We start from the raw sequence: 23,136 nt of genomic DNA, 5'->3' as shown, positions 1-23,136 counted from the left end.
TAATGGGCAGTGAGCATGCCTGCCTTTTGCTGTGGAGGGAAACACAAGGGACACATGGAAAGCTGTCTTCCAACAGTGATAAGGAGTAGTCCTGTGTATTGATGGCGAGGCAGACAGAGAATGACAATATGTAAACAAATGGATGTGGCTCTGTTCCAGTAAAGCTTTATTTATGGACACTGAAATTTTGAATTTCATATAATTCTCACATCATGAAATGTAATTCTTCTTGTAAATGTTTTCCCACCATTGAAAAATGTAAAAACTCTCTTAGCTCACAGGCTGTACAAAAAAAAAGGTGGTATACTGGGTTTGGCCCATGGGGTGCCAACCCCTGAAATGGAGTATTATCAGCAATGATAATTAATGATCCACCATGCAGCTCTCTGCCTTTTCCACAACATATTCTGAGTTTTATATTAACTGTTTCTTTGTTCTTTATAGTTTTGTCTTATGTATGTAGTGTTTCTGTTTTTTAAAACAAAATCAAACATGTATTTATATAAATGGAATCAACATATTTTATGCTGTATTTGCTTTGTTCACTAACAACACTGGGTTTTTAAGATTCATCTTCTGTGTTGATATGAGTAACTATCTTGCTCATTTCCTTTTCTTTTCTTTTTTTTTTTTTGAGACAGAGTCTTACTCTGTTACCCAGGCTGGAGTGCAGTGGCATAATCTTGGCTCACTGCAATCTCTGCCTCCTGGGTTCAAGTGATTCTCCTGCCTTGGCCTCCCAAGTAGCCGGGATTACAGGTGCCTGCCACCACGCCTGGCTAATTTTTGTATTTTTAGTATAGATGGGGTTTTACCATGTTGGCCAGGCTGGCCTCGAACTCCTGACCTCAACTGATCCACCTGCCTCAGCCTCCCAAAGTGCTGGGATTACAGGTGTGAGCCACCGTGCCCGGCCTCATTTTTCCTTGTTGACGGGCATTTATATTTTCTTGGTTACTAATAAAACTTAATATCTTTCCATATATTTGTAGGCATTTCTGTTTTCTGTGAAATGCATGTTCATGTCTTTTGTTCATTTTTCTATTGAATTCTTGAATTTTTCTTACTAATTCATTGAAATCTTTATAAATATTCTAAATATGAATTATTTGCCATTATTATTATCATATTACTGCTAATATCTTCTCAGTTTGTAGTTTGTCTTTTCAGTTTCTTTGCGATGTCTCTTGATAAAGAGAAGTTCTTGATTCTTATGTAAATACAACCATCAATATTCCTTTTTGTGGCTTGCTCTTTTGTATGTTTTATTTAAGAAATCCTTTTCTATCTTGAGATCATACAGACATTTTTCTATGAAAAGTGTTATAATTTTGCCTTTTACAATTAAGTAATTAGTCCAAGTAATCGAGCCTAGTTATGGAGTGTGTATATGTGTAAGCCTTTTTCAAAGCCACTTATCTTCCTCATTCGAGCATCAGGATCTTCAGTTGGCCTGTAGCCTCCCAACCAGGGTGTTCTGAATGTGCCCAGTGTATCCTTGAGCCCACAGGACAACAGGTTAGAGACTCCAGACTTGTCCTCCCAGCCCAAGCAGCCTCCTTTGTTTCCCTCCGTGAGCTGCCAAAACATTATAAGTTCATGGAGATCATGGCATTGAAAAACTTGGGAAGCAGAGTTAGTCTTTCTCACTGGGAGACCAAGAGTCTTCTTTGGATAATTAGAGTGAATTCTGATCATCTGCCCTCTGAGGAGGGCAACCAGGAGCTTGCCCATCCTGATGCACAGGTGTTCCAGGTTAGGCTCTCCAGAAGCAGATGTAGAGACAGATTATGGAATGCAAGGTGGTTATTAGAGATGCACTATTATAGCAGAAAGTGGGCAGAAAGAAGGATTGGACAAAAAAAGAGAAGTCAAACTTCAACTCAGGCCTGATGAAGCTTCAGCTGATCTGTTATGCTGCACTGGGTTGAAATGGTGTAAAGTGGCTTGGCTGTAATACCCCCTGTTGCTGCCACTCTTGGATGTTTGCCACCCTGGAAAGAGCAAGATCTTGAGCAAGGCAGCTCTCTGCAGCTCAGGCAGACTCTGAAGAAGCTGACAGCTGGGACAATAAGTCTATTTGAAGGGGTATTTGCACGGCACAGTTTTGGATTCACCACACAGGTGACTTGGATATTTTCCTTTTTTTTTTTTTTTTTTTGAGATAGGGTTTCACTCTGTCTTCCAGGCTGGAGTGCAGTGGCACAATCATGGCTCGCTGCAGCCTAGACTTCCTGGGTTCAAGCAGTCTTCCTATCTCAGCCTCCTGAGTAGCTGGGACTACAGACAGTGCCACCACATCTGGCTAATTTTATTTTTTGTAGAGACGGGGTCTCACTATGTTGGCCAGGCTGGTCTTGAACTTCTGGGCTCAAGCCATCCTCCTGCCTCAGCCTCCCAAAGTGCTGAGATTACAGGTGTGAGCCCACTGCACCCAGTGGATATTTTCTGAGTATCGCTTGGACTGTTATCCACAAGATGCAGGCAGCTGTAGCCTTGCTCTGACCTCAACCAGCGATCGTCTATCTGCTCAGGTAATGCTTGAGCCATTTCCTCACCTTCAACCATGAAACAGGGCAGCAGGCTGCTCCTTTCAAAGACAGAGACTATGTGCTCCGAGGAAAGGGAAGATAGTGTAGGATCGAGATTGGGACTTCACCTCATCCCTACTGTGTGAACCCTGGAAAGTTATCTAACCTCTCTGACTCTTGACTTCCTCATCTCTAAAGTAAAAAACATAATAATAGTTATACCTACCCCATAGGAGTGATTTGAAGATTAAATGACATAATATTATGAAAGAAATGCCTGGCATACAGTAAGTGCTCAATAAGCATTAACTGTTATTCATGGGGCACCACAATCCAGAGCTCCTGGTAGATCCTCTTGCCACTTGTTACTTTGTCCCACAGTTACAAGATCTCTGTCTTTAGACCCAGGAGGGCAATTCAACCAAGTTAGTCCTGACGGCCTTACGACTGTGGGGAAAAATAAGACTTACATGGGGAGGTGTTATGGCAGTCCCTCAGGGGAAGGGTTCCTTGGCCCACCTTGGATGGCATATGTGATTTGAGGAGGCACAGAGTCATGGAGGCCACAGCACATCCATAAATGGATCTTCCCTTCTTTGATCACAGTAGCCTCAGGGATCCATATATACTCTGAACGAACAGAAGACCACAAACTAAAGCTTAAATTACAGAGTTGAAGGTCAGCAAGTGTCATCCCCTCAAAGACTTGTGGCTTCTCCAAGGATAATTTGGGTTTCCGGTTCCTCCCTTGCAAACTTCCCAGGACTCCTGTGTCTTGGCCAAACAGAAGGGGGTGATGAATGCTTGCTCACCCAGCAGGGATTCCCAGATGCCTAGGCCCTCAGAAATTTCTTTCTGGTGGGTATCAACCCCCAATTGCTACTGTTTTCCATGAGTTCATTGCCTTTGTTGGCTGTTTCTGTGCTGGTGTCTGTACCTCTGGCTGCTTGTGGTGAAGCCACCCCCTGGAGGTGCTGGGTTCTCTGCATGTATCTCATCTCATCTGCAGTACTCATGCCTGCTGCTGCCTTTCCCCACAAAGGACATTCACAATGTCTTTCCTTTAAACCAGTGACTAAAAATTACTTAAGCTCCACTAGAGCCTAAACTTAACTATCTCCTCCATTAAAATCCCTCAAAGAGTTGCATCAGAAACCAGGCCACCATAGTATTAAAAAAACATCCTTTGCCTCTGGGCTCAGTGGCTCATGCCTGTAATCCCAGCACTTTGGGAGGCTGAGGCAGGTGGGTCAACCGAGGCAAGGAGTTTGAGACCAGCCTGGCCAACATGATGAAACTCCATCTCTACTAAAAATACAAAACTTAGCCAGGCTTGGTGGTGAGCACCTGTAATCCCAGCTACTCGGGAGGCTGAGGCAGGAGAATTGCTTGAACCCAGAAGGCAGAAGTTGCAGTGAGTGGAAATCTTGCCACTGCACTCCAGCCTGGGTGACAGAGTGAGACTTCATTTCAAAAAAAAAAATCCTTTGACAATAGTTGGCTGGAGCTCAAGCTGAGGCGCGTGTCTTTGGCTTCTGTTTCCCCTCAAGTAAGTTTTGTGCCGTCTATTTAACCCTCTCTCCCCATATTGAAATAGCAATTTCAGTGCTCCTCTCGTGGGACCAAATATCCAAGTCCAAGTATCCTAGGAGCCTGTGAATCCTATCTCCCTTTCCCTCTAGGAGGCTTAATGGACCTTATGTAAACAGGCTGTCTGGTGACATACTCCCAAGGTTTCACCATTCTATCTCGCCTCTCACCAGCCATTAACCAGAGACCAGCTCCTTGCAGATTATATTTTGTTTATCCCAGATTGGACTAGCCAATCTCCTTACTATAGAGATGTATGGTGGTTTGAAAGTCTCATTGATTGATTGATTTAATAAATATGTATCAGGTGCCTGCTGTTTGATACGAACTGTTCTTGGCACCAGGAATTCAGAAATAAACAATATATACAAAATCTGTGGTTATGTGTTATGAGACTTGCATTCCAATGAAGAAGATAGACAAAAAAAATAAATGGGCATATAATGAGTATCAGGGAGACAGGATGTGAAGAGAAATCAGGCAGGGTAGGAAATAGAGAGCGATCATGCTGTTTTGAACAGGATTGTCAGGGAAGTATGAAGAATATGACAGCTAAACAGAGACAAAAGTGATATGAGACAGTGAGCCATGTAAATGTCTGGGGGAAGAACGTGCTGAGCAGAGGCATGGCAAGGGAAAAGGCCAAGCATGGAAGCTGCTCAGCATTTTCTAGGAAAAGCCAAGAGGCCAGTGTGGCTGGAAGAAAGATAAGAAATGAGACTGAAGCTATAGCCAAGGCCAGCTCCTTGGAGGGCCTTGAGGTGTCATAAGGGTTTGACTGTGACTCAAATGAAGTTTCTTCAAAGTATATTGGGAAGCCATTAGAAGATTCTAACCAGGAAACTAATATGATATGACTTCTGTTTTTAACGGATCACTCAGTTGATATAGAACACGTAGTCAGGGGCTAAGATTGGAAGCGAGGACACCAGTTAAGTGCTGTTAAACCAGTATGGGTGAGAGATTAGGTGATGGTCAATTTGCCCTTGACTAGTGCTTCTCAACACAAGGTGAATTCGTCTCCCAAGAAACATTTTGCAATGTCTGGAGATCTTTTCGATTATCATGACTGGGTCCGCGGTGCTGCTAGCATCTAGCGCATAGAGGACATTTCTCATCTTTCTTCCAGCCACACTGGCCCCTTGGCTTTTCCTAGAAAATGCTGAGCAGCTTCCACGCTTGGCCTTTTCCCTTGCCATTCTACAATGTTCTAAGCATTGTACAATGCATAGAACAGCCTCCACAACAAAGAATTATCTACCCCAACATGTCAGTAACACCAAGGTTGAGAAACCTTGGTTTATGATGGTTCTGGGGAAGGGGGTGAGAAGTGCTTAGATTTGTGAGGTATTTTGAAGGTAGGACCAACATGATTTTATGATGGACTTGATGTGAGGCATCTGAGTTGATAATGCATGAGCAAGAGTTTGGATATGAGCAACTGTGTGCATCACAACACCATTTACTGAGATTGGGGAACACTGGTAGTGGAGCATACTGGGGGCAGGGCAAGGCTTAAAGAGTTTGGTTCTGGGCATATTAAGTTGGAGATGGCTATAAATCATCTGAGTCAGGGGAGGCAAACTTTTTCTGTAAAGAGCTACACGATAAATATTTTAGACTTATGGGTCATATGGTCTCTGTCATAACTGCTCAACTCTGCCCCTTTAGCATGAAAACAGCCATAGACAACATGTAGATGAATTAGCATGTTTGTATTTCAAAAAAAAAAAAAAAAAACTTTACTTGTGGACACTGACATTTTAATTTCTTATAATTTTCACATGTCATGAAATGCTGTTCTTCATTTTATTTTTTTCCAACTACTTGAAAATGTAAAAATTATTCTTCACTTGCAATCCATACAAAAACAGGTATTGGGTCAAATAGCTTGCTCATGCCTGATCTATATAGTGATGTGGAGTTGTCAGATAGGCAAGTTGGGAGTTCAGGGCAGGGGGAGGTTGAAAAAATAAAGCTGAGGGTCATCAGAATACAGACAATATCCAGCCTCAGCTCATCTAGGGAGTGAATAGATACTGAAGAAAAGAGATCTGAGGACTTAGCCTTACACACTCCAGTACTGAGAGGCTGGGGAGAGGAGGAGGATCCAGCAAATGAACTTAGGAGGAATGACAGCCAGTGAGGGGAGAAGAAGGTCAGAACCCAAATCCAAGGTATGTGAAGAAAGAGGAAGTGCGCAATTAGGTGAAAAGTGATGGGGAGCTTGTAATCTAAGAAGTTAGACAGACATGATATGCCCCCAGTGTGGTGATGTACACTAGGAAAAACCTAGCACACCTAGGAAGTGCTCTTGCCAAAAAATCAAATCTGAATCTGATCACATTTCTAGAAATTAACTCCCAGTTTATAAAAAACACAGAAGATAAAGGAACATGTTCAAGGACACCTCATGGATCCAATCAGCGAAATCCAAAATGAGAGACTTACTCCATTAAAATGATTTCTTTAATAAATAAATGGCAAGAAAAAAGGGGGGCAGGAAAACTGTTACAGAATAAAGAATCTTAAAAAACATCCAAATGCACATACAAGGTATGGACTTTGGTTTCTGCATCACACTATAAAGTTAGTTATTCTGGGAAATTTGAACACTGACGAGTCTTTAATAATATTAAGAACTTTTTTAGGAGTGATTTTTTTCTTAGGTATCATGGTTATATTTTTCAAAGTCCTTCCCTCTTAAAAACATATACTAATGTGTTTGTAGATAAATTAACGTAATGCCTGGGATTTTCTTTACAATAATTCCTAGAGATGGAAAAAAGAAAGCATATAGATGAAAATAAGATGGGCTGTGTATTGATTAACTGTTGAAGCTGAATGATCAGTATATGGGGATTCATTTTGCTAGTTTCACAGAAAAGAATTAAGACTAATGTGAGCACTGACCTGTGATGTTCAGCATAGTTTTGTTGTTTTTGTTGGCTTTATTGGCATTTTGGAAAGAAAAACCTGTTAAATAACCTATCACATAGGAATACGCCTGAGAGCTTAATCTCACATTTTATTTACTGAGAGAGTTGTGTGTCTTTTTAAAAATAAGTTTCTAATTACAAAATAATATATTTTCATTGTGTGAAAATCAGAAAACACAGGTAAATAAAATGGAACCAGGCACAATGGTGTGCCCCTATATTCCCAGCTACTCAGGAGGCTAAGGCAGAAGGATCACTTGAGCCTAGCACTTTGAGACCAGCCTGGGCAACATAGCAAGACCCCATCTTTATTTAAAAGTAGAAAAGGAAGTAAGATCATCCATAATCCTTCCCACCAGAGGGGAAAATTTTTCTTTTTTTAGGATTAATATATTTTTATATTAAAAATTATTCATACAGGCCGGGTGCAGTGGCTCACTCCTGTAATCCCAGCACTTTGGGAGGCCAAGTGGATCAAGTGAAGTCAGGAGTTTGAGACCAGCCTGGCCAACATGGTGAAACCCCATCTCTACTAAAAATACAAAATTAGCTGGGTCTGTTGGTGCATACCTGTAGTCCCAGCTACTCGGGAGGCTGAGGCAGGAGAATCACTTGAGCCTGGGAGGCGGAGGTTGCAGTGAGCCGAGATCATGCCATTGCACTCCAGCCTGGGCAACAAGAGCAAAAAACTCCGTCTAAAAAAAAAAAAATTATATATACATACGTATATAAACATATATATTTATTTAATTGTTGTTATTGTTATTAGTGTTTCTTACAGCTACTTCAGTTCTGAACTCCTGAGATCAAGCCACTGAGTTCATCAAGCCCATGGCTTATGGTGCTGTCATTTGTCTGTTGTAGGAGGTCATTCCCCCAGGAGGGAAGATTATATTAGCGGCTCTGTCCTTGGCCAAGGTTGGGAAAGCCTGTCCTTGCTTCTCTAGCACTGTCGATGAAATCCACATGTCTGTGCATCTTAATGGACACATCCAAACAAAACTTGTAATTACAATGCTCAGGTTTTTTTATTGGTTTGTGGTAGCTGGAAGATGGGTGAGAAAGGTTAAGAAAGGGCAGCTGAAGGAGGCAGTGGCTCTATCAATTCCAAAGAAGGAAGTTTCCAGAGGGACCATATTCTCTCCATCTTCCTTGTCTGTCCTATACTTTGTCTTCCTTAAAGTAGACTTATTTAAACTCAGAGCCTGGACTGGGAGAACAAATTAAGTTACGTTCACGCAATGGCATGCAATGCAACTGTAAAAAGAAATGAAGAATATTTATATACTGCTATGGAGTGGCCACTAGAAAGTACTGTTGAATGCAAAAGAAGAAAAAAAAGTGGAGAAAAGTATATATAGTAAATTACCATTTATCTAAAAGTTGGGGTGATTAAAAATATATATTTGCTTATTTTAAACAAACATTGGTTAAACTTTTTTTAAAAAAGAAACTACTTACAGGAAGAGGAGAGGAGAGAATCTAGATGTCTCTGAATATACCTAGTTTTGTAGATCCAATTTTAGAACTATATAATTATTTTAGTAACTATAAAACAAAATCGTTTTTTAAAAAGTAATTCCTAAAACTCAAAAGTAAAATGCAACAGGCCAGGCATGGTGTCTCACACCTGTAATCCCAGCACTTTGGGAGGCTGAGGCGGGTGGATCACTTGAGGCCAGGAGTTCGAGACCAGCCTGGCCAACATGGCTCTACAAAAAATACAAAAATTAGCCAGGCACAGTGGCACGTGCCTGTAATCCCAGCTACTTGGGAGGCTGAGGCACAAGAATCGCTTGAGTCTGGGAGACAGAGGTTGTAGTAAGCTGAGATCGCACCACTGCACTCCAGCCTGGGTGACAGAGCGAGACTCCATCTCAGAAAAAAAAAAAAGAGAAAAAGATATCACCATTTGCAACCCCTAATGAAATAATGGATCTAAGCCATTATCATTGATGATGCTAACAGCACAAAAAGTGAGACAACCAGATACTGTGCCTCCTATAGTAAGTCCACACTAATTCCTATATTTTTTTTTTAAATTCAAACCTGATCTGATCAAGCCTCTACATTCAGTTAACAATTTATAGAAATACAAGGGACCAAGTAAGATGTTAATTGAACTATGAGGGTACAATCGACAAACTCTAGACTGTGGAAATTCTTCAGGACAAAGAAATTGCAAGTAAAATTTTTAATAATTAGGAGAAAAATAGAAAGGGAAGGCAGAACTAATAGAAAGAGACTTAAGATTGTACTGTACGGAATTTATTGGGATCCTGACTCATACAAATGAGAAGAGGGTGGTGGATGGAGGAAGAAGCAGGAACGAAGAGGAGGAGGAGGAAGAGAAAGAGACACAGAGGATGAGAATGAGGATGAATATGGAGGCAATGTGAACCATGACTGGATAGTTAATGATATTAAGAAATTATTTTTTTGGCAAGGTGTGGTGGCTCACGCCTGTAATCCCAGCACTGTGGGAGGTCGAGGGAGGTGGATCACCTGAGGTCAGGAGTTCGAGACCAGCCTGGGCAACATGGTGAAACCATGTCTCTACAAAAAAAACAAAAATTAGCCAGGCGTGGTGGTGCACGCCTGTAATTCCAGCTACTTGGGAAACTGAGGCAGGAGAATCACTTGAACCTGTTAGGTGGAGGTTGTAGTGAGCCGAGATCGTGCCATTGCACTCCAGCCTGGGCGACAGAACAAGACTCTGTCTCAAAAAAAAAAAAAAGAAAAAGAAAAGAAAAGAAAAAGAAATTATTTTTAATTTGTACAAGTATAATAATTCAACTGTAGTTAGGGCTTTTTCAAAGAATTTTTACTTTTTGTGATACATACTGAAATATGGGAATTAAATGACACATCTGCATTTTACTTTGTGGGAAGCAAGTGGAAGATTGTATGGATGAAATAAGAGTCGATCATTGTTGAAGCTGGGAAATAGATGCATGAGTTTCAATATACTATTCTCTCTACTTTTATTTACATTTGAAATTTTTATAATGAAAACATTTTTTAAAAGTAGGCCCTGGCTTACTTTTTTCACAATTGTAATTCATTCCTTTAGAGGTTGCAAGTAGACTGATCAGTGTGACCATATAGGACTTACCACATCCAGCTGTTTTCAACTCCCTACCAAACCCCAATAATTTTCAAAGCCAATTTGCTTTTTATTTAAAAGTTGTATTACTGCAGTTGGTTCCTGGAAATGCTGACAGATGCTGACTGCTTGCTTTTCAGGCTCTGGAATCTCCAGCTATGGAAATAACCCCCAAGATGTCCCCAAAGCCTTTGAGGATTGTATGCAAAAAGTCAAGGGGCAGGTTCCATCCCACCTACACGGATCCACCCCCATTCACCTGGGAGCCACGGCTGGGATGCGCTTGCTGAGGTAAAGGCTAAGTGGCACAAAGGAGCCCATTTGACCAAAATAACCAAGAATGTGTTGAATCTTGCCAAGAATGTAACTCTATTTCTGGGAACAACCCTTGCCCCCCAGAAAGCCCATATTCTGCCATAAATTTGGGCTTTAAAGGTTGGGAAACTTTTTGTCTTTATTTTAATACCCAGAAAGAAACAGTTCTAAAATTGTTTCCCTCTCCCTTGGTGATTTTACTGAGAACTTTGAAAAAGAGAGAGGTCATATGAAATCTGCTCATGGGATATAACTCTAGTTCTTTGAAAAGTAGTTGTTTTGACAGTTGGTATTTTGACACCTGTGAACAACCAGCCAAGTTCAGTAGTAAGTACAACCCATAGCTATGTAGCTTCCGCTTGTGTACAAAATACCACTGAAATCGGCTTTAAAACAATGGCATGTCTGCACCTCAAATCAGTCAAAGCTTTTGGAGTTGTTATGAAGCATCTCATTTCACTCACTCAATTAGTTCCTTCTAAATTTGTAGTCATGGCTTTTAGCCCAGTTGCATTGTTTTTGAATGTCTTTTCTCTTTTTTCTCCATTATAGCATTTCCTTGACCTTGAAATTTAAAAAAAAAAATTCCAAAAAGAAACATCAAACTTAAATCTACTGAGTAGAGGCTACTGTAAGTGTTGGAATAAGGTTTTATCACAAGAAAACAATACTCATTCTGCTTCAGAGGCACTTTATCTATGATTCCAAGCATGCAAAATTATCTATGTCTGAGCATTAATACAAAAAAGAACAAACAGAGCTCCTTTAACATGATAATGAAATCATGATGTGCTCTCCGTTAGACTAGGCCTTTTCCTTATAGTCTCATAATTCTTGTTTCTAATCTGATTTCCTGGTTGACCACACTGAATGTGGAAGGAAGTCAGATTTCTCTGCTCACTCTTGGAATCTGCAGTGTATTTCTAAATTATTTCATTTACATGTAATAGAAATGATCTAAAAACTCCTTTCTTTTGCTTTTTTTTTCTTATAAAAACAGTTCTTCCAAAAAGGGTGGAACTGAAACCACATAATGTCAGAGAACACAGCAAGGCGGCCCCTTTACAGGCTATTAATTCCATGGACCTAAAATCCTCATCTGCTGTAGTGGATGCTTCCTTAACACGACACGTGTGGAGCCACTTATAGAAAAGCCAGCTGCAGGATGTGCTCATGAAGTTTTCAACTTGGAGACTGAATGCTTAGAGCTTAGTTTGTGAAATCCTTCTGCTTTCACTCTATTCAATTCCCATTTTCAGACTGAATTTCCCATTTCAGAATACATTAGGATGCTGCTTACTCTCCCTGGGACTTGACTTCAGGTAACAAGTTTCAAAACAAGACCTGAGCAATACCAACAATATGAATGGGATAAGTGACTACAATCAGGGAGAAATACTGATCCAATTCCATTAAATGTCTGTAAAAGTTACTCTAAAATATCTTTGCTTTACCAGTAGTGTTTGTACATATGTAAACTTCTTGGTTGAACCGGCTCTGAACTTATGACTTAAGTAGACTTCTACTACTCTAAAAACAAAAACAAAACAAACAAACAAACAAAACTTAAGAATGGACTTTTTCTTGGTTGCTTTCTTAAGAACCTGACTTTTTCTTGGTTGCTTCCCCTCGCTCCCCCAGTCTTTCAGTGAGAAATAATTAAAATGCTCTGCAATTTACAGCTCATGACAAAAACCATGGAACAGAAAGCTCACCTCTTAGGAAAAAATGAATGTCTCCTTTGAATAAATTAAGTACTAACTCTTTCTTGTAAAACTGTTTTCTAATGATGATCTATTTCTTCTGAGGAACTAGCTGATATTTTAATTACTAGACAAGTAAAATAGAAAAGAAAACAATTAATGAGAATTAGCTGGATGAGAATTGATGAAACTGGGAAAACTCTGAATTATTTTCCAAGCAGTGATAATTGGCCACTGAATTGGAATGGATCCTGCTTATAGCCTTGCTCTTTCTTCTTCCTGAACCAAGAGTCAGCCAGTGCCCCTGGCTTTCTTAACCCATGGATGAAAGACGAAATAATCTCCCAAGTGAGCTTTCTTTCATAGGGTAAAATGGCAGCAGATGGATGCCATAACATTCTGTCACCAGGGATAGAATACTGTGTTGCCACTCGTCTAAGAGTCAGCACACCAATGGTTTTTCAATCCAGTGACAGCCATGAAGACTGTCATATCCCTTCATGCTGAAGCCCTCCCAAAGAGTGAAGCAGAAACAGCTAAAAACTCAATGTTCTTCCTTTCCCCCTTCCTACTAAGCTCCCTTTCCTTCTGGTCAGATGAGGGTTCCTTCATATGGTGCCTCCAAGAGATTATTTATGCCACTCTTATGCCTTCATCAATCCCCTTTCCTCTGCTGATCTAAGACAGAGCAATGGCAGTTAAATAGGAGGCTCTTTTGATACATGAACAGATGATATGGATGGGGAGAACAAATTGTACTTATACTGAAAGCAATTTTCCTGCTTGGCAGTTTGACAGGTAACAAGTGCATCCTGCCTTCACAGTTGCCCCAGAAGGCTTCAACTTGCAAAAGGGATTGTGGTGTACAGCACACATCTGGAAAATCATTCATCCCCACCAGCAGGGAGATGGTGAAGTTTGCATTTTCACCTGAGTGAGACTATGTATTTTAAGACTGTATTGTCTGGGCACTCAGACTTGTTTGTTCTGTGCCTTGTACAGGTTGCAAAATGAAACCGCAGCTAATGAAGTCCTTGAAAGCATCCAAAGCTACTTCAAGTCCCAGCCCTTTGACTTTAGGGGTGCTCAAATCATTTCTGGGCAAGAGGAAGGGGTATATGGATGGATTACAGCCAACTATTTAATGGGAAATTTCCTGGAGGTGTGTGGAAACAAATGCATGGTTTTTAATCTTACTGTTTATCCTATCCCCTGTGAGTGATAGCCTAAGTAGAGGTACATGCCATCAGGGATATCTGTCCTGTATCACTCCTATCATGTAACGCATTAGGTAAATACCTACGAGGCAATAGCTAAGAAAGGCATATATAGCTAGGGAGAAAACATGGTCATAAACAGGACTAAATGCTAGGAAGGGAGGGAATCTCGTCACTTTACTAGCTTGTAAGAAATTGAAGGGGGTGTGATCTAAATTTAACACTAGGCTATGGGTCTTTGGGAGGGCAGTTGAAGAACAACCCTTCAGAGAGGCTCCATGACCATCTGAAATTTACAAAGCCCTCAGGAAGTCTGCATCCCTAAGTCCCCAGAGACAGGAGGAGGTCTTCACTCTGTGTTCCCAGGTCTCCTCACAATCCAATCCCTGCACTCCCTGCTCCCTTGGTGCAGAGGAAAGTTGACTCCAAGAGACAACTGCCATGTTACAGGGGGCACAAAACAGGAGTTACTCAGAGCATATCCAGCCCAAGACCTATTTTGTTCCCCTTCAAATGTATTTTAAATTTTTAAATAATTACCAACAATTAACATTTGGGAAATTTCACATAAAAATCCATACTTCTAGCTTCTTCTGACCTCTTCACTCCTCCCAAAAATCAGAGGAACTGGTCACAGTAGACTCACATTCCCACACGGTAATGGGAACAGAGTGTAACTCGTGGACTCTCCAGTTTGCCACAGACCCCACCAATCCCTATTATACACCTAATCTACTTCACTCATTTATTACTTACCTATGTTACCTGCCCAGCTCCTGTTAAGCATTTGAATTCACCACCTCTGAAAGAAAAGGAGAGACTTGGCCTCATATGCTCTCTCTGTCCTACTTCTTAGTAATAGAAGATGAGGCTTGGGTGGAGAACTCTGGGCAAACAGAGATGGTGCCTTTAGCTTTCTTTCTCACTTCCTTTTCCCATTGTGCAGAAGAACTTGTGGCATATGTGGGTGCACCCGCATGGAGTGGAAACCATGGGTGCCCTGGACTTAGGTGGTGCCTCCACCCAAATATCCTTTGTGGCAGGAGAGAAGGTGGATCTGAACACCAGCGACATCATGCAGGTGTCCCTGTATGGCTACATGTACACGCTCTACACACACAGCTTCCAGTGCTATGGCCGGAATGAGGCTGAGAAGAAGTTTCTGGCAATGCTCCTGCAGGTACTTGAGTCGGGGGTAGGGGGTGGCAGGCGTTCTCTTGAGGGTTTGAGCTGAGGGGAGAATGCCCTGCCTTCTGGGGTCTGTCCTCTGCACTTCAATTGAAAGGTAGATGGAAATAACAGCATTTTCCAATTTACTCCTGGGGGTCCAAGTCCCTTTCCTCTCTCTCTCTTTCTTCCCCTCCCTCTCCCACTCATGTTGCCCACTTGCAGTGAATTTTGAGTAAGAAGTCTAGGGAAGTTCCAGAACTTCAGATGTTTTGTAAATGACTCAAGACCTGGAATCCCTTTATGGACACAAACTGTTTTAAACCAGGAGCTAAATAAGCCTGAGAATTTTGAGACTCCCCTGGGTGTAGACAAAATAATATTAGAGGTCATAAGAGAAATGTGTGCTGAAGGGGGAGAGGGCAGAGCCCTTCCCAGGCTCAGCCTCCTTTTAGATGGGTCTATATTAGGCAGGCTTGATACCCTTTATGCGGCGGAACTTTAGAGCAACCACATTCCATCATGTTGATCAGTAATTCATTTGGTAAGTGTTCCAGGGCCCAGAAGGTTAATTCAGGCATCAGCTAGAAAGCTGTTGCTAATATTAAACTCAACATTACGCAGTGTGTGTTCATGAGGGCACTAACTCCACAGGTGAGACCCCAGACCCAAACGCCAGTCAGGGGACATCAATCTTAGCCATGGCTGGGTGGCTGAGAAGATGGGCCTTGCCTACCTAGAGGGGTATGAGGAAATCAGAAGCCACAGATCCTGGCTTCTTATGGGACTCGAAGGCAGGGGAATCAGCCTATGAACAAAATGGACACAACATCAGTAGGTTAACTCACATTCCTCCAACCTACTCTGATAACTGAACACAGGAACAGACTCTATCCTGCAGAGGAGTTGAGGGGATCACAGAAGTGCATCTTCAGCAGGACTCACAACTTCAGACCCCTGCATTTACCCAGTGTTCATGCAGGGTGGGTTGTGGGAACTCAGCTTCCAGTTCTGGCCCCTCCCCCAAACATCTCCCCAATCCTCCCAGAAATGGCTGAGGCCCCAGGACACATGCATGGGACATTTATTGTCAGGAGAGTCTGAGCACTGCCTGGAAAGGACAGATGTGAGAACCCTGCAGACAGCCCTCAACTACCCTTCTGTAGTAATCCACGCTCACACTGCTATAAAGAAATACCTGAAACTAGGTAATTTATAAAGAAAAGAGGTTTGTTTAATTGGTTCATGGTTCTGTGAGCTGTACAGGTTTCTGCTTCTAGGGAGGCCTCAGGAAACAATCACAGAAGAAGGCGAAAACAATCATTAACTCAGAAAACAATCATAGTAGAAGGCGAAGTGGAAGCAAGCCCTTCTTACATGCGGGAACAGGAGGAAAAGAGAGAGTGAAGGGGAAGGTGCCATACAATTTTAAACAACCAGATCTCCTGACAACTCACTCACTATCACTAGAACAGCAAGGGGGAAATCCACCCCCATGCCCCAATCACCTCCCACCAGGCCCCTCCTCCAACACTGGGATTACAATTTTACATGAGACAAAGCCAAACCATGTCACCTTCCATGGCTCCCATCCCAACTTCCACCTCCCTGCCCAGTCAGCCAAACCAAACCCTACAGGCAACTCAATCAACCCTCCCTATCAGGGGTCTCAATACTCACCACTCATCCCCACTTGCTCATCAAAGTAGTTCAACCAACATGCTTCTTTCTTTCTGGGAGAGAAGCTCTGGAAAATCCTCTTTTCTCCAGCTCCTTTTATCTCTAGCAATGCTTAATGTCCTTTGCTCCAGCTCTGACCCTAGCAGGGGTAGAATGTGGAGGCTCAGGTGAAATCCTCCTTTTTCCAGGGTGAGTGAGGATCAGAGAGGCTAATCTTTTAAATTTGGCTGGCCCTGTGGAATGTGTGTGTTTCTGTCTGTCTGCGTGCCTCTGTATGTTTTTGTACTCATACAATGTTTACTAAAGAATGATTATCTATGTATCCAGCAGTCCACAGAAGAGAAGTAAATACCTTTCTGAGGTCTAATTTAGGCTTGAGAATGCCAGTCTCCAAATGTGAGCCCAGCACTAGCCGTGGAGAAATGAGCACCCAGCCTCTCACAGTCAGCTCACAGGGACAGGGACACATGTCTTCAATTTGCCTGGTAACCTCTAGATGCCTGATAGGGTGGCTCTGCCCTTGGAGGCTTCTGACTCATGCAAGAGGAGAGACCCAGATGAGATGAGGATTACTGACAAATTCATGTCAAGACCTGCCTGACCAACAGTTTCATAGGTCAAATATGTATTGCCAAGCCCTGACTTGGAAGGTTCACACAAATTATTGCATCGTAAACACTGACTGAGTAAATTCCATCAGTCTGGATCTTGTTTCCTCATCTCTAATATAAGGAACTATGTAGTGTGGTGAGATTGATAGCTGGATACGTACTTTGCAAGTTACTTTCTTATCAATAAGTCTCCAGTCACCTTAGAGCTGAAGTCTCACTCTGACAACATGTTAGATATTAGGAATGTGCATTCACTTTCTTTCTTTCCCTTTTTAAGTAAGAAATTTTTCTTCTGTTTTTAATGTAATATATATTCAGTGAAAAACATTTAGAAGATGCACACCAAAAACTATAAAGCATTTCTTTAAAAACAGAATTAACTACTATTAACATACTATTGCATTTTCTTCCATTTTTTATGTATGAATGTGTAAAATCTTGGCTTCATATGGTATATATAATTTTATGTTTACCTTTTATTTTACCTAACCATATAGTATGATCATTTTCCTGTGTTGTTAATGTCCTTTTAAAATATGATTTTTTATGAGAGCATAATATTCCAAGTACCATAACTTAAAAAGAAAAAAAAATGACCATTCGATTATGAAAGAAACTACATTCTTATTGTAAAAATTTAAAACCATAGAAAGAGTGTTAAAGTAAAAATGAAAGATCCTCCTTCCAATCCCATTTACTGAATGCCATCACTGGTCAAAGCTTAATACGTTGTTCTTCTACACTTTCCAGGTCAGTATATTAACTTATTTTCTTTACTATTTACTATCCCATAATCTATCAATCATACCCTCCCTCATGGACATCAGGCCATGTCCTGTTTTGTTGCTACAACAATAATATAATAAGCCTTCTTACTCATATAATCTTAGTGATTTTATTTCTGTAGGATAGGTTCAAAGGACAGGTGTATTTTTTTATTTAAATGAACAAATAGGTAATCTTCCAACAAAATTAAAACCATTCAGATTACCACCCATGTTGTGATGATTTTTTGAAATAAGCTTCAGGAATTCCAAAACATTCTAATAATAAATACTTAGATAATGAGGATCTGTTTCTGGATTTTCCGTTCTATACATTCATTATTCTATTTTGAGGCCAATATTATGTTGTTCTACTTGCAAAAGTCTATTTTTCTACTCTCAGATGTTTATTTTGAACTTCAAAGTCATTTGAAGCAGTAACAAAAAAGGAAGTTTTTTGTTGAGATTGTGATTGCAATTCATTGATTCATATATTAATTTGGTTAAAATGTGCTTATTAGTGACATCAACAATTTCTATCCAGAATTATACGATGTATTTCCATTTATTTAATTCTTGGCTTGTATCCTTCAATAAAATGTATAGTTTTCATCATTGGTTCCGTACCTCTGTTGTTAAATGTATTTTCTTTGTGTATATTTTTTAAGCTTTCTATCACTATTGAGAATAGTTTCTATCATTGTTTTTTCCAGTTTTAACCAGTTTTACTCTAAGATCAGATTATGCTGTAGTTTTCTAGTGGACTTTTCTCCCTCGAGCCCATTGACTGACTTTTTCATGACAGTGCCCTGCAAACACTAAGCTCAGTGAAGACTGTTGAATGTTGAATGCCTGAACTTGGCACATTGGCAAATTATACTTAAAGAATGCCATAACAAAAATTCAAACACACATAAAAAGAAAAGAACTAATATTTACTAAGCTTTTCCTATGTACTAAGTCAGAAATAATTTATGTTATCTTGTTTCTTCTCTGGGCCAAGACAGAAATAATTTATAGTTTTAATCATTTTAAAAGTATAAATCTCCCTTCAGACTATACTAGAAAAGAAAAAAAGTACAAATCAGATTTGGAAGTAGATACTACATAGCCAATTGATTAATTTGATATTTTTTTCATTTTTTTTTTTTTTTTTTTGAGATGGAGTCTCGCTCTGTCGCCTAGGCTGGAGTGCAGTGGTACGATCTCGGCTCACTGCAAGCTCTGCCTCCCAGGTTCACGCCATTCTCCTGCCTCAGCCTCCCGAGTAGCTGGGACTACAGGTGCCTGCCACCATGCCTGGCTAATTTTTTCTATTTCTTTAGTAGAGATGGGGTTTCACTGTGTTAGCCAGGATGGTTTCGATCTCCTGACCTCGTGGTCCGCCTGCCTCGGCCTCCCAAAGTGCTGAGATTACAGGTGTGAGCCACCACGCCCGGCATATTTTTTTCTTTCAACCAGTATTTCAGCCATAGGGTGACCCAAGTATGCTATAGATTATATGTAACAATTTTTGAAAATCATAGATTTTTTTCATACCATAGAGGCAGAAAGGGGCTTGTTTGCCTCTTTCTCAGTCATATGAAGATCTTTCTGGAAAACACTCATTTGGATTATATTTGATGAATGTTAAGCTTTTATAGGATTTTTGCAGAATCTTGTCACTGACCTTTGTTAAACAATTGCACTACTTGAATATGTACCTCAGTTTCCTCATCAGTAAAATGAAAGGGTGGGGATAAATGTCTGAGTCAAGATTTTACTGTAGGGTGGCCAGGTGCAGTGGCTCACATCTGTAATCCTAGCACTTTGGGAGGCTAAGGCAGGAGAATCTCTTGTGCCCAGGAGTTTGAGACCAACCTGAGTAACACAGAGAGACCCTACCTCTCCAAAAAAAAAAAAAAATTAATTTAATTTTTTTTTTTTTTTTGAGACTGAGTCTTGCTCTGTCACCCAGGCTGGAGTGTAATGGTGCAATCTCGGTTTGCTGCAAACTTCGCCTCCTGGGTTCAAATGATTCTCTTGCCTCAGCCTCCCGAGTAGCTGGGACTACAGGTGCATGCCATCACGCCTGGCTAATTTTTGTATTTTTAGGAAAGACGGGGTTTCACCATGTTGCCCAAGCTGGTCTCAAACTCCTGACCTCAAATGATCTGCCTGCCTCAGCCTCCTAAAGTGCTGGGATTACAGATGTGAGCCATCACACCTGGCCAAAAGAAAAGATTTTACTGTAGGGGAAGCAGTATGCCTTAGTGGCTTAAGTTGAACATAGTTCAAATCCAATTCCTTAGAAAAGAGAGTTCATAAATTGAATCAACAACATTTAGGACTTTAGCATAAAATAGAGTATTTTGCACCAGTGGATTAAAGATCGAATAGTCATACGGAAAAAGTAAAGCCAAGTCTCTGAGTCTTTAAATCAAATAAATTGCAATGGATAAAAGATTTATATGTGACAAGGATATTTGTTTATAATGGCAAAATGATTGGGAACCACCTCAATGTTCATCTAGATGATATTCCTTAAATAAAGTATGGTTTATTTGTACAGTGGAATACCATGCAGCTACTAAAAAAAATAGGCCACTGTATAAGTAAAATGAATGGAAAGATCTCAAAGATATACATTTTTAAGTAAGAAAAGCAACGGGTAGAATGGGGTATATAAACTGCTACCATTTATGGCTTTAAAAAAAGAAAAGCGTGGGAGAAAAAAATATATATGCATGTGCATGCCAGATCTTTGGAAGGATACACAAAAACTGGCAATAGTGATTGTTTCCAGAGAGAGGCCTGATGGCTGCAAGTGGATGAGAAGGAGACTTCACTTTCATATGTTTATTTGTACCTTTTGGATTATTTTGCTAGGTGGATAGGTGATATTCTACTTAAAATGATACATTATATATATCCATTTTCTCACCAAGTGAAGTTCATAAAACCTGGTTCATAGGGCTATCATAAGAGCTGGATCAGATAATGTGAGAGAGAGCCTAGCGCTATGCCTGGTACAAGCTAATTGTCACACACACACACACACACACACACACACACACACCCTTTTCCCACCCCTACTTGAATTATCTAGACAACCTGTGATCAAAGACATGCTGACACAGAATGGTATTTTTTGTTTCTCTCTTGGCATTGGAGGGTAGTGATAGAGAGAATTTGCAAAAGGGAAATACTTGGCTCTCCACAAAAAAAGTGGTTTCTAATACCTTACTCTTATATCTACAGAATTCTCCTACCAAAAACCATCTCACCAATCCCTGTTACCCTCGGGATTATAGCATCAGCTTCACCATGGGCCATGTATTTGATAGCCTGTGCACTGTGGACCAGAGGCCAGAAAGTTATAACCCCAATGATATCATCACTTTTGAAGGAACTGGGGACCCATCTCTGTGTAAGGAGAAGGTGGCTTCCATATTTGACTTCAAAGCTTGCCATGATCAAGAAACTTGTTCTTTTGATGGGGTTTATCAGCCAAAGATTAAAGGGCCATTTGTGGTAAGAGCAAAACCTTCTGGAAGATTCCTTTCTTTCCCCGTTGAATATTTATTTCTCACTTTTTGGTTTCTCCTTTGCTGACCTGTTAGCCACCTTCTTATTCCTCACCCATAAACCTTTCTATTATACCCCATTCTGAGAACTAATTTCCTTCTGTATTACTTATTTCCAGGCTTTTGCAGGATTCTACTACACAGCCAGTGCTTTAAATCTTTCAGGTAGCTTTTCCCTGGACACCTTCAACTCTAGCACCTGGAATTTCTGCTCACAGAATTGGAGTCAGGTCAGTATTTAAAAAGAAGGGATCAATGTCAGTACAAAAAAATATGGTAGACTCTATTCTATGTGTGTATATTGTGAATTTAGCCTGTATGCTCTTCTATTTCCATCACATCTGTAAAATAAAAGGAATAAGGGAATCTACTCCCACACCTGTGTTGTGAATTAATGTTATAACTACATGCACAATGGTTAGAACAATATTTGGCATAAAATAAGCACTCAATGAGTTTAAAGATTATTATATTGTGATATTATATAGGGATGTTTTCATAATTATATTGCATGATTATATGATTGTATTATAAAGTATTTTCTATTAGGAAATTATGAGTGGTAGGATTCTTTAAAACATGACTTTTAACCCAAGGTGTTCATTTTAAAACATACCTGCCTGCCCTGCCTCTCAGATGTTTTAAACCTTTCAGCTCCCACTGCTGCTCCCCAAATTTGATGAGGTATACGCCCGCTCTTACTGCTTCTCAGCCAACTATATCTACCACTTGTTTGTGAACGGTTACAAATTCACAGAGGAGACTTGGCCCCAAATACATTTTGAAAAAGAAGTAAGTCAAAGCACAAATCATTTTCTCTTCTTCTTCCCAACAGAGAGGTTTGTATGTATGTGTGTGGAACAAATGTAGAAGGTAAAAGGGTATTGAGTTAAACTCACTGGGTGGAAGCTGATCAGACTGATTCCTTGTGAGTTTCCCAGAAGAGGTCGTGGAGAATTTAGAGGAGTTGCTCATGGGTGTCCATTCTCCTGGAAAAGACTGGAAGCCAAGGGCCAATGGACTAGGCGGTCCTGGAGGGCAGAGACCTGTCAGTATCTTCATATTCCCAGCACTCAGCACAAGGGATAGAGCCTAGAAGGTGCTTAGTAAATGTTTGTTGAATTCATAAATATGTTAAGGATATGAGACTTTTCATCCTGAAAAGAAGCTTTAAATGTAACAGTTTTTTAAAGAGGATAGTAACTAATTCTTCTCCATTTTATTCAGATGTCAGAGTAAGATACAGGCCTTAGGGCCTAATGGATTTGCATTAGCATTAAATAAATATTTTCTCTTTGAATGAACCTGAAGTCATTATATTTACTGACAAAGATTTGGGGGATGGGGAAGATATTCTTAGCTCAGGGTTTAATATATTTAAAAATGTGTATATTTATAGATATCTATAAAAACATACATACATATATGATGGTCAAGTGACCAGAATGGTCCAAAGCTGGAATCACAGCTGTCACCTGGTGACAGGTGAAAGGACCTCCATACCTTGTTTTTAGGCAGGGCTAAGCCTTGTGAATATGTTCAGCCAGCACTATGTTCCCCAGGTTCCAGAGAATTTTCCCATTTCAGCAATAGTTGATATGAAGCCTGAAGGATGTCTGGAGTCAGCCTGTTCAATACCAGCTTCAGCAATAATTAGATAAAACCAATCAATATCCTGCATTAGGCCTCTGACTATCTACTTTTACATAAATAAAATTGAGTCATCTACAAAAAAATAGGGATGTCTGGAGACATAAGGACTGTTGGTAGCATGTACTCGCTAAGCTTTGCTTCTAATGAATCTAATTACCAGTAAAGTATATTATAAGAATGGAGAATGACTTTCCATTTGAATGCCAGTTTGAGTTGACATAATATTCTAAGTTAAAAATTCCCTTTTTTTAATTATAAAGAATTTTGTGTCCAGCCAAATTAGTATTTAAATGT

The 23,136-nt window shown here is 40.3% G+C and overlaps 1 protein-coding gene and 1 long non-coding RNA gene across 13 annotated transcripts in view; one reads left to right on the top strand and one right to left on the bottom strand.

The window, feature by feature from the left end:
• LOC129484218 (uncharacterized) overlaps positions 1 to 23,136 on the bottom strand; it is a 258,163-nt gene that overhangs the window by 206,303 nt on the left and 28,724 nt on the right. The window contains exons 4-6 of one of the 8 annotated variants that reach the window (XR_010114190.1): positions 22,089 to 22,188; positions 16,249 to 16,387; positions 7,631 to 7,755 (exon numbers count right to left, since the gene is read on the bottom strand). The exons of 4 other annotated variants lie outside the window; for them this stretch is intronic. This is a non-coding gene — a long non-coding RNA (uncharacterized lncRNA). Of the gene's footprint in view, positions 1 to 7,630; positions 7,756 to 8,059; positions 8,266 to 14,165; positions 14,204 to 16,175; positions 16,388 to 22,088; positions 22,189 to 23,136 lie in introns of those variants that run through there. 3 more of the 8 variants (XR_010114196.1, XR_010114195.1, XR_010114197.1) reach the window with 3 other exon arrangements.
• Positions 1 to 23,136, top strand: part of ENTPD3 (ectonucleoside triphosphate diphosphohydrolase 3) — a 45,661-nt gene that overhangs the window by 19,039 nt on the left and 3,486 nt on the right. For 3 of the 5 annotated variants that reach the window (XM_055281817.2, XM_055281823.2, XM_055281830.2), the window contains 6 exons: positions 10,307 to 10,457; positions 13,187 to 13,346; positions 14,348 to 14,581; positions 20,864 to 21,136; positions 21,309 to 21,419; positions 21,844 to 21,981. In XM_055281817.2, the coding sequence (XP_055137792.1) occupies positions 10,307 to 10,457; positions 13,187 to 13,346; positions 14,348 to 14,581; positions 20,864 to 21,136; positions 21,309 to 21,419; positions 21,844 to 21,981 (1,067 nt within the window). Of the gene's footprint in view, positions 1 to 10,306; positions 10,458 to 13,186; positions 13,347 to 14,347; positions 14,582 to 20,863; positions 21,137 to 21,308; positions 21,420 to 21,825; positions 22,007 to 23,136 lie in introns of those variants that run through there. The other 2 variants (XR_008658370.2, XM_055281843.2) reach the window with 2 other exon arrangements.

The sequence above is a fragment of the Symphalangus syndactylus genome, chromosome 1 (assembly GCF_028878055.3).
Source record: "Symphalangus syndactylus isolate Jambi chromosome 1, NHGRI_mSymSyn1-v2.1_pri, whole genome shotgun sequence".
Classification (NCBI taxonomy): Eukaryota; Metazoa; Chordata; class Mammalia; order Primates; family Hylobatidae; genus Symphalangus; species Symphalangus syndactylus.
Note: the sequence above shows the minus strand (reverse complement) of the source record. Positions and strands in the feature narration are given on the sequence as shown.